General features: G+C 40.2%; 1 protein-coding gene across 1 annotated transcript; it reads left to right on the top strand.

Moving 5' to 3' along the window:
- The first annotated feature begins 766 nt into the window (after window positions 1-766).
- Window positions 767-9,866, top strand: LOC139952672 (CD209 antigen-like protein C). The gene is made up of 3 exons (XM_071951874.1): window positions 767-975; window positions 7,243-7,484; window positions 9,685-9,866. The coding sequence occupies exons 1-3, from the start codon at window positions 767-769 to the stop codon at window positions 9,864-9,866; spliced, it is 633 nt and encodes a 210-aa protein (XP_071807975.1).
- Window positions 9,867-10,949: the final 1,083 nt, after the last annotated feature.

Genomic DNA, 10,949 nt, shown 5'->3' with positions numbered 1-10,949 from the left:
CCCCTCGGGGACGAGGTTGCGATGGGCGTCGCTATGTTGTTTTAGGGCGCCGCCATGTTGTTTTCACGTCAAGTGGTGTCCGCACCCTGCTATAATGATGCGTCCTGGGGTCAACTTCGGGGTACCCGTGGGCATGGGATATGTGTTGTTTGTGCCGTCACAGTCAAAGCGAGCTGTGTGTACTAACTTTGGGGTTGATGGTGGCCATATGGTTGTCAGGGGGTCTGCATTGTTTCCGTCAGGCGCCCTTTGTGATGTCACAGTCATAGCGCGAGCGTCCAGTAACTTCGCTCGTACAGTAAAGAACGGGATGACAACGGGGATCGACTCGACAGGCGGAGGAGGGGGTCATCAGAGCACGTTGTGTGACAGGGAGATGGGGAAGGAGCGTGCAGTGTGGTACGTCTGTGGGAAGGGGCGGCCGACGGGGAAAGAAAGGGAACGAATTAAAAGGGCTGTGAAAATAATACAGAAAGGGGAAAAGGAAAAGGGGAATAATGATGACATGGGACAGGAAAATAATAAACTGAACGGGGAAAAATACACGAAATGGAGAACCACTGACAGGACTCGCGCGGAACGGGGAAACTCGAGTCATGGGGACGGGAAACAGTGATAATAATCCACGCACGCACGGGAAGGAGGCCGAGTTAGGGACGGGGACAGGAGGAAGGGGCACAACGTGGCGCGTCTGTGGAACGGGGGACGGAGGAACGGCAAAAACTGACGAGGAAAATGAACAGGGCTTGGGTGGAGATTTAACAAAATGAAAAGGGACTATGATGATGGGATATTGGAGACAGGAGAACATAAAACTGACCGGGGGAAAAATCAAACCATGGACGGGGATAAAGAACCACTATCAGCGGGACCCGCACAAAAACTGGAAAACATTGGAATGGGGTATAAACGAGATTTGGAAAGAACCACCACAAGCGGGACCCGCGCAAAACTGAAAAAACATTATAGAACGAGGTATAAACGAGACTGGGAAAGAACCACTATAGTGGGACCCGCGCGAAATTGGAAAACATGAGTGTTATGGGCCAAACAGTGGCAAGCAAAAAAACAATGCCAACGCACGGGATCGCTGGACGGGGAGGCACGGAGGCGCGGGTGTGATTATGGGACGGGAGATGGACTCGGGCACACGGTGGGACAGGGAGTGGGGGAACGGCAAAATAAATGACGTGAAAAAAAATAAAGTGATATTATGAGGTCAGCGGGAAAGGAAAAGAGACTTGAAAACGATACAGGACAGGAAAATAATAAACTGAACGGAAACAAAATAAACGAAATTGGGTATAAACGGGACTGGGAAAGAACCACTATAGGCCTAGCGGGACTCGCTCGAAACTGGAAAATATAGATGGATCGTCAAAATAATGCCGAAACGGAAAAAACGGGCAAGTGTAAGATTTCACAAAGCACTAAGATTCGTCTTAACTTAGGATGGGTGGAGTGATTTGTATTGTGACCCTGCCTGCCCTCAATTTACCCTCCCCCGAACACAACGCTACATCGGCAGCATCTTATACGAAGGGCTTTCAAGCGGGGTTGCCGCACGAAGCGCGGCATCCCGCTAGTCTTTATAATGCTTCTTCGGTGTAAGGTAAAACCAAAATTAATATGTTAAGGAGAGTGGACGAGAAAGTGTAGATTCGTGAATACAATGTACGAGCCGAAGGCGAGTACATTGTATTCACGAATCTACATTTAAGAGTCTATTCTCTGACTTTTGCCCCATGTGTTGAAGCAGTTTCAATGAATAGACCGATCCACTAAGCTCCGCCCCATTGCTAGTTGACCAATCACAACGCTACGAAGGTCCGACAAATATGTTATACCACCTCCATAAGAGACGCTACAGGGCTCCCACGAACCAAAGTCTGTCCACCCTCCATCAACTACAAGATAATCAACAAAGTATATTCAGAAATACCTCGTCAACTACAATATAATCAAGAACAAAGAATAATCAGAAACACCTTCATTAACTACAAGATAATCAACAAAGTATATTCAGAAATACCTCGTCAACTACAATATAATCAAGAACAAAGTATAATCAGAAATACCTTCATTAACTGTATAATCAAGAAAGTATTTATAATCAGAAATACCTTGATCAGCTACAATATAATCAACAAAGTATAACCAGAAATACCATCACCAACAAAGTACAATCAGAAATACCTTCATCAACAACAATATAATCAACAAAGTATAATTAGAAATACCTCCACCAACATCAAGTATAATCAACATGAGTTTAATCAGATATACCACAATAACAATCAACAAAGTATAATCAGAAATACCTTCATCATGCTACAACTTTTAAGTTGGTATTTTTGATTAAAATCAAAAATACCTACATCAACTGCAAGTCAACTAAATATAAATAGAAATACATCAACTACAAGATACTCATAAACAAGTACAACTTCAGAACTCCATCAATTGCAAGATAATCAACTTAACAAATATAAATACTTCCCATCAACTACAAGATCAACAAAGTATCACGGTCCGACTTCAAGATAATCAATAAGGTATAGTCAGAAATACATCCATGATGCTCCATCAACTGGAAACGCCGTTTAAAACCGACATGGCGTGGCCGGTGTGATAAAGGAAGGCCCGGGCCAAACCGTGAGAAGTTTCTTTTGCAAGGCGGAGTGCTGGAGTTTTTACATTAATAACAGTTTTTTTTTTGAAGGCAAGGTCTTGGATGAAATATTAACTGGGATAATAGATTCTTTTTGTTCCCCCTAATTAATTGTGTTAAACATTGTGTTTTAAAGTTACGTACATTTTTAATAAAGTATCATTTAAACATCCTTAAAATAATGAAGTTAGAACGTGGGGAAAAAATCCAAAACAAATTGTGCTGCAAAACACTAAAACGTAATAAACACTCTATTATCTATGACTTTTTTCCTCAGGTGACTTGTTTCACATAGTTTCAAAAAAAAAAGAGAAAAAAAAGAGAAAGGGTGTTTGTGAAGTAGAGTTAGGCCCCATCATTAAGGGAATAAAAGGGTAGCGACGAGTTCTTCAACGGCCGTTTAAAGCCGGCAGGGTCGGCGGCCGTGTGATAAAGGCCCGAGCCGAAAGCGAGAGCCTTTATCGCACGGCAACGACCCTGCAAGGTTTTAAACGGACGTTTAAGAACGAGTCACTAATCTTTTATTCCCATTCATAAATGCCCTTTTGTTAAAAAACGTTAAAAAATACAATTGTAGACACATTTACAATTGAAAATTCGAGGTTTAAAAAAAAAAAATAAAATAAAAAATGGCAAGTTAAAATGTTTAGCAAAAACCAGTTCTGCAATGTCCCTTTAAATGCACTAGACACCTTTGGTAATTGTCAAAGACCAGTCTTCTCACTTGGTGTATCTCAACATACATTAAATAAAAAACCTGTCGAATTTGCGAGAGAATAATGGAAGAAAAAACACCCGTGTCATTTGTGCTTTCTGGTGCTTGCATTCGAGATCTAAGCTCTGCTAAGGTCACGAGTTCAATTAAAATATTTTACTGAGAAAATACTTCCTTCTCAAAAACTACGTTACTTCAGAAGGAACAGTTTTATAAACATCTCCGTTTTTGTGTGTAACAGATTAGATGACATTTTAATTATTATTGTGTGGTTTTACTCCGAGAATTCTTAATTATGTTAATCACCTCCCCATTTAGAGTGAACAATTTTATAAATATTAATTCCATTTTTTGTGTAATATAATTATAGTTTTAATGCCATTTTAACTATTAATGTAATGTTTTACTACAGATTTTTAATTGTGTTACTGTCTATAAACTCTGCTGCTGCAGCGAATTCAATATAAACCATTGAATGAATGAATGAATGAGCCGTTTCTCACAATGCTTGATACTATGAGCATTTCTTCATTGCTTGTTACCAAGTAAGGTTTTATGATAACAATTTCTTTTTTATAGTAATTACCAAAAGTGTCCAGTGTGCCTTTAAAGCTAAAATTATCATTAACATTTAACAAGTCAACTGTAAATGGCATGAACATAATGGTCTATTATAAAGGATTGCCATGGACACGTATGCCTATCAATGTTGACTATCTAATTAGTTATCATTGATGTTTTTTCCTATGCTATATACAGTGTATTGCTTCAGGCGATTTGGCTGTCCGGTGGCTAAAAGGTATCCACTGGATCACCAATGTGTCCAAAGCGATAAGAATTTGAGCAGGATTTCTTCATTTTTACAAATTTCATGATTTTATTGAACATACATTTTTTGTCCTAAATGTAATCATTCCATATATATTTGGTTTGCGGTAACACCATGTGTGTATCTACTTGCCAGGTAGAGTTTGTTCTTATAGAGAACTGCCTTGCTTAATTCTACTACCGCGGAGTAGATTGTTCGGGTGTTCGGGAGACTTCTCAGTTGTGAAAAGAACTGTCCTGCTTATTAATTATTACCAGGGGGATGGTATAGAAATAGGCTGGGACTACTACTGTAATCGTTCCACCAATAAATTGTTGATGTGGAAAATGATTCTGTGACAAAAACAAAAATCGTACAAAAATTCCACCGCATTAATTTCTCTTGAGAGCTGATGGCTCAGAGGTGCTTGGAAGCAGTGGTGACCAGGGCCCAGTTCCATAAAGCTGGAAATACCGCTGGACAAAATGTATTTGCCAAGCAAAAATCAAGTCATGCACCAGCCAGAACCATGCAGTAGTGTAATTTGGGCATCTAGTAACCTGATTCTGCTTTAAAGCGAGTTGTTGTGCTTGCAGGATTTGCCCGCGCGATACTCACCGGTCTAATGAACGTGACCACAGCGTACCTAGTCTATAACTTATTGCGTTCATCATAGTCCGAATTACCTTTACGGTCTGATAGTTTTTATCCCATCCCTGCCGCTCGTGTTTGCTGAAAAGATGTTTAGTTTTCAAAACTATTGCAGTATTCGTGGTTCAAATTGCTAAGAATGTACCACATTTGTTATAAAAATATTTATCTACATTTTCGTCCAAATGTAGAACAGTTCGTTACAATAAAAGAACAATTACAAATCGTCAGTATTTTAAATGCCTTTTAAAACAATTATGTGAGTATATGTGCCTTCTGGGTTTTACCAATGTATTTTTGACAATGTATTTAATCATAATTACTTGTTTAATCTTCTTATTGTTAATTTCTGTTTGATGTATGTTTTAACATAATTATTTGATGTTATCTTGTGCAATTCAGTTTTTAACTGCGATACGTGTTTTAATAAACCATTTTTTAATTGAATAACAGATTATTTCAGGTCAGTAGTGAAAGGTTCATAGGGAACAATAAGTGCCTTCCGTTAACGGCTACCGGGAATTTGATGGTGATTATCTTTTATGGGATGAACCATATAATTTGTGTAGGCGTTCATTATTAATTAAGGGAATCAATGTGTGGTAAAGAGGTTTTCAACTAGTGGTTTAAACCCGCGCCGAGGCCTGGACTCGATAATTTTACCGAGACGAAGTCGAGGTAAATTTTCAAGAACCAGGCCTCGGCGGGTTTAAAGCAGTTTCAATGAATAGACCGATCCACTAAGCTCCGCCCCATTGCTAGTTGACCAATCACAACGCTACGAAGGTCGGACAAATAAGGTCCGACATGCGTGCGCGTATAAAATTATTGGCGCGCGCGACAGAGTTGTGCAGAAAGGCATTGGAGAGCCCCACGTGTTCTTGCTCACACGTGTGTCGTGGGCGGAGCCTACTGGATCGCTCTATTGGAGTTCTCAATAGAAACAACACTAGTTAGTCTATCTTTGACTTCGTATACGTTTTCAAACGACGGTTGGTGAAATTTTATAATTATTTTAATTACTGCAAAATGTTTTTGTAAATTGAAAGATAACATATTTTCAGCTATGTTTTGTTGCACTTCATGCTATCTTTCAGTTTGGAAAGACAGTTATTTTCAAGTTGAACTATTTACTTAAGTATGTAATGAATCTACACTCAACTGTAGATTATGTTACGAAAAAGTGTAGATTCGTAACGAAGTGTCGATTCGTAACAAAGTGTCGATTCGTAACAAAGTGTCGATTCGTAAAAATAATCTACACTTTCAACAATAGAGTGACGTCACAGAAATAGTTTAACATGGTGTAATTGTGTTTGTAGAAAAAAATATAAAACTAAAAATTGATATAGACATTGGTATTTTATACACGTGTTGTTCAAGTCAATGGCAATCGTCTAGCTATTATGTAAATCGTGTTGAATTTCCCTGGCCCTTTCCCCCCTTCACAGATGAACGGATGTGATCGCGTAATTTTCCGTCATCATTGTGATCCTACAGAACTAATGCCTTGCATCTAATCATTACGAGCATTTGATACCCGGAGTTTTAAATTAAAAGCCTTCAGAAACTATTGTGTTCATTTTTACCGTATGAAAAATAATCGCCATAAAAATTACCGGAAGCCGTTAATGGGAAGCACTTATTGTTCCCTTGGGACTCATCACGTCTGAAATTGAAATTATCTGAAAAGGCAAAAAAATGTACGTAATTATTTAGTCTTGGGTACCTCGGTTGGCTGGCAGTAAAGTAAATTTGTCAAGAGATGGTCTGCAAAATGTTGGCGACCAAACTGCTAGGTGTTGTTGGTATATTTATGATGGCAGAATACGCTGTCGTAAATGGGCGGTGTTGGAAGAACGCCCCCGCCGGAGGGAAACCTACCGGAGGGAAACCTACCGGAGGGACACCTACCGGGGGGACCCATACCGGAGAAACACCTACCGGAGGGACACCTACCGGAGGGACCTCTACCGGAGAAACACTTACCAGAGGGACACCTACCGGAGGGACCTCTACCGGAGAAACACCTACCGGAGGGACACCTACCGGAGGGACACCTACCGGAGGGACACCTAACGGAGGGACACCTACCGGAGGGAAACCTACCGGAGGGACACCTACCGGAGTGACACCTACCGGAGGGACACCTAACGGAGGAACACCTACCGGAGGGACACCTACCGGAGGGACACCTACCGGAGGGACCCATACCGGAGGAGCACCTACCGGAGGGACCTCTACCGGAGAAACACCTACCGGAGGGACACCTTCCGGAGGGACACCTACCGGAGGGACAGCTACCGGAGGAACACCTACCGTAGGGACACCTACCGGAGGGACACCTACCGGAGGGACACCTACCGGAGGGACACCTACCGGAGGGACACCTACAAGAGGAACACCTACCGGAGGGACACCTACCGGAGGGACACCGCCGTGCCCTCCTTCTTGGAGTCAGTGGCGAGACAAATGCTACAAGATGCACAATGCCAGCGTTACATGGGAAGAGGGCAAGCAGATTTGTGTTGAGTTGGGTGGGATGATGGTTGTTCCTCAAGAAGAAGAGTTACAACATATCCTCAACATGTGCATCAGTGGAAGGTTCTGGATTGGATGCAACGACATGGCAATTGAAGGTCTGACACAATTATAGAAATGATAACCTATATAGTCTTACATTTATTTTTACCCCTTTTTGTGACAAATTGACAACACAATGCCAAAATGTAACACACGGTTCAGGGCTATATAAAGGGTAAAATAAGAACAAATCTAAAGTGAGAGGAAATATCTGTTGACGTTCCTCTTATACTATGACAGAGTTGGTGGAAAACAAGATACAGTTTCCCAATTTACATCATACAGGTATGGAGTGGCTTACCGTATTATAATTAACAACAGTCGTAAATCTGTATTCTAAATCAGGACTGATGTTTTGTTAAAACCCGCTACAGACAGTATGTTAACTAGACTTTCAAAGAATCATGCATATTGAAAACAAGATAACAACTCGAATGAAGACTATATATTTTTCTTTGAAATCAAATCTTAACAAAAACTAATTTTTTATATAAAATACTGAGGTCGATATTGTTTTATAACAATATTGCAAAGTGTGTTACTTTATAAAGCTACATAATAATTTGTGCCCCGTGGCTGAGGGTCACTTTACCATCCAACTAACACGGCATTACAGTTCTAGCCTTGATTTAAAGGAACATTACTAAATTAGTTTTTGCTAACAAAACAGTTGCTGGCAGTGTAAGTACTATGTGAAAACCACCATATACATAAACTGACAAACCTGTACAAGTTTTAAATCGATCGGTCATATGGGTCACGAGAAAAATAGTGACAAACCGAACACACTCTTTACATAATTAGGCCTACACAGAGTTAAAAAAAAACACTAACAAAACGCTCACTGAACGATAAACTCCAAACGGGAAATAAATAAGTGTTATTTATTTCTCATCAATATGACATTTCAGACAGAAATATTTAAGGGATGTTTATAGACAGTGTATTCTTTTTGTAAATCTGTGATCTTAGTCCAGTCAGGATACAGCGAGTTCCACCGGATGTCCAAAACTCCCGTTACGAAAAAATCAACCATTCAAGCCATTGGACACTTTCGGCACAGACAAAAAAATAAAAGTTCACAGATTTACAAATAACTTACAGGATTTACAGAAGGTAATGGTGAAAGACTTCTCTTGAAATAATATTCCATGAAATGCTTTACTTTTTGAGAAAACATTGAAACAATTATCAATTCTCGATATCGAGAATTACGGATTTATTTTAAACACATGTCATGACACGGCGAAACGTGCGGAAACAAGGGTGGGTTTCCCCGTAATTTTCTCCCGACTCCGATGACCGAATGAGCCTAAATTTTCACAGGTTTGTTATTTTATATATAAGTTGTGATACACGAACCTTGGGCCTTTGGACAATACTGTTTACCGAAAGTGTCCAACGGCTTTAAACCTCATGGTTTTCCTGCACCGTGATTGGCTGACGATGACATCATCCATTGATGTGGCAGCTTGCTGTTTTTCGTGGGTATGGTGCCCCGACCGCCAAGCCAGCGTTAGTCAATAACAAAAGACCCTGTCTACAATCAGCTGAATGAGCTGAATCTGGGGGGTTAGCTCATTGTAGACAGGGTCTTTTGTTATTGACCAACGCTGGCTTGGCGGTCGGGGCACCATACCCACAAAAAACAGCAAGCTGTCATATCAATGGATGATGTCATCGTCAGCCAATCACCGTGCAGGTAAACCATAAGGAATAATGGTTGATTTTTTCGTAATGGGAGTCTTGGACTACCGATGGAAATCGCTGTATCCTGACTGAACTAGCTGAAAATTTGCGGTGTTTTTGTAACTTGTTTTCTTTCTTTTTGAAGCCATTTTTTACGTACAAATTTATCTTTTTAAAATTTGAGTTTCACCGATTTCTTCATACATAACGACAGATATGCTCTTCGTTTCAATTTACTGGTACATTCTTTTGGTTGAGACATTTCAGAAAAGGCCGAAAACGACCGAATTCCAGAAGCCCTTTAGACTTATTAAATATTCACACAGAGGTCACGCACGAAAAACGATGAATAATTTGCAGATAAAAGGAAACAAAATTTAGTGACCTGCGGGTTGACTGAAACATGATCGTGTAATTCACTGAATGGTTGAATGGTGTGTTTTTATTAAAAAACTAGAGGGTGGGGACTTGAATCTAATCCTCAACAAAAATAACGTGTACTTTCCATACGATCCTGTTCCAAAATTTATGCAATGAGACTATTTATTTCTGGTTGATTTTGTTCAGGTACCTGGGAGTGTTTGGATGGTGGAGAAACTTTTGGCCGGGGCTCAAATAGATGGGCTTATGGTGAGCCAAGTAACGGCATTGAAGATTGCGTCGAAGGCCGTGCTTCGGGCTGGAACGATTTGCCTTGTAATGTTCGCAAAGACTTATTCTGCCAGCGTCCCGTAGCACCAGCACAGTAGCTCCTGTCTAGTGGGATTTCTGGAAAAAGTGACTGTTTGGGGCACCCTTGTTACACGAAGTTGTGCACTTTCAGATGCTTGATTTCGAGACCTCAAATTCTAAATCTGAGGCCTCGAAATCAAATTCGTGGAAAATTGCTTCTTTATAATATTATAGGTATTTATATAGCGCCTTTAACAAAGATCAAAGCGATGAACAGTGAATAAAACAAGAACAAAGCGAGAAAGGAGAAAAAACAGAACAACAAAAAGGATTAATGACGAGGCTGATTGAAGAAGTAGGTTTTGAGTTTTGTTTTGAAAATGGCAGTTGAAGATGATTCCCTGATGAGTTTGGGTAATTTGTTCCATTCCTTCGGCCCAGCCAGAGAAAAAGATTTGGAGCCGGCAGATCGAGAAGGCCTGTGCTCACAGAGAAAACTACATCACTTCAGAGGGAGCTGTTTCTCACAATGTTATATACTATCAACCTCTCCCCATTACTCTCGTTACCAAGTAAGTTTTTATGCTAATAATTATTTTGAGTAATTACCAATAGTGTCCACTGCCTTTAAAGGAACACGTTGCCTTGGATCGGACGAGTTGGTCTATAAAAAGCGTTTGTAACCGTTTGTTATACAATGCATGTGGTTAGAAAGATTTTTTTAAAGTAGAATACAATGATCCACACAAATTTGCCCCGAAATTGCGTGGTTTTCTTTTTACGTCGCGAACTAACACGGTCGGCCATTTATGTGAGTCAAGTTTTTGACTTAATTTCAAGCGACTCTGGAAGATATGCCCAAAATTTAAGTACACACTTAGTGCATGTATCGCTAAATATCTTTTCACTATTTCGTCTTTGTTTTGTAAATGTTTTGTAAAATTGAGTTGGTTTACGCCAACTGGCTGGATTTCTGATCACATATAGGACCCAACAATTAATAAATAAATACTGGGCACAATTTCATAGAGCTGCTTAACGGTAAGCAAATTTTTGTTGCTTAATGTAGCAAAAATATTTGCTTAAACCATTCTACCTCCACGCTAAACGTACGCCTATTTCACGAGCTTATGCACGTAAACAAACTGCGCGCGCAAGAT

Source organism: Asterias amurensis, chromosome 20, assembly GCF_032118995.1.
Source record: "Asterias amurensis chromosome 20, ASM3211899v1".
Taxonomy (NCBI): domain Eukaryota; kingdom Metazoa; phylum Echinodermata; class Asteroidea; order Forcipulatida; family Asteriidae; genus Asterias; species Asterias amurensis.
The sequence above is the reverse complement of the archived record's forward strand: the minus strand, read 5'-3'. Positions and strand labels throughout refer to the sequence as shown.

Bases quoted from the DNA above. Each gene is read 5' to 3' on its own strand.
- LOC139952672 (XM_071951874.1), top strand. From the start codon at position 767: ATGAAAAGGGACTATGATGATGGGATATTGGAGACAGGAGAACATAAA. The intron at 976-7,242 runs GTATAAACGAGA...GACACCTACAAG, and splicing joins AAAAAACATTATAGAACGAG to AGGAACACCTACCGGAGGGA. The intron at 7,485-9,684 runs GTCTGACACAAT...GATTTTGTTCAG, and splicing joins CAACGACATGGCAATTGAAG to GTACCTGGGAGTGTTTGGAT.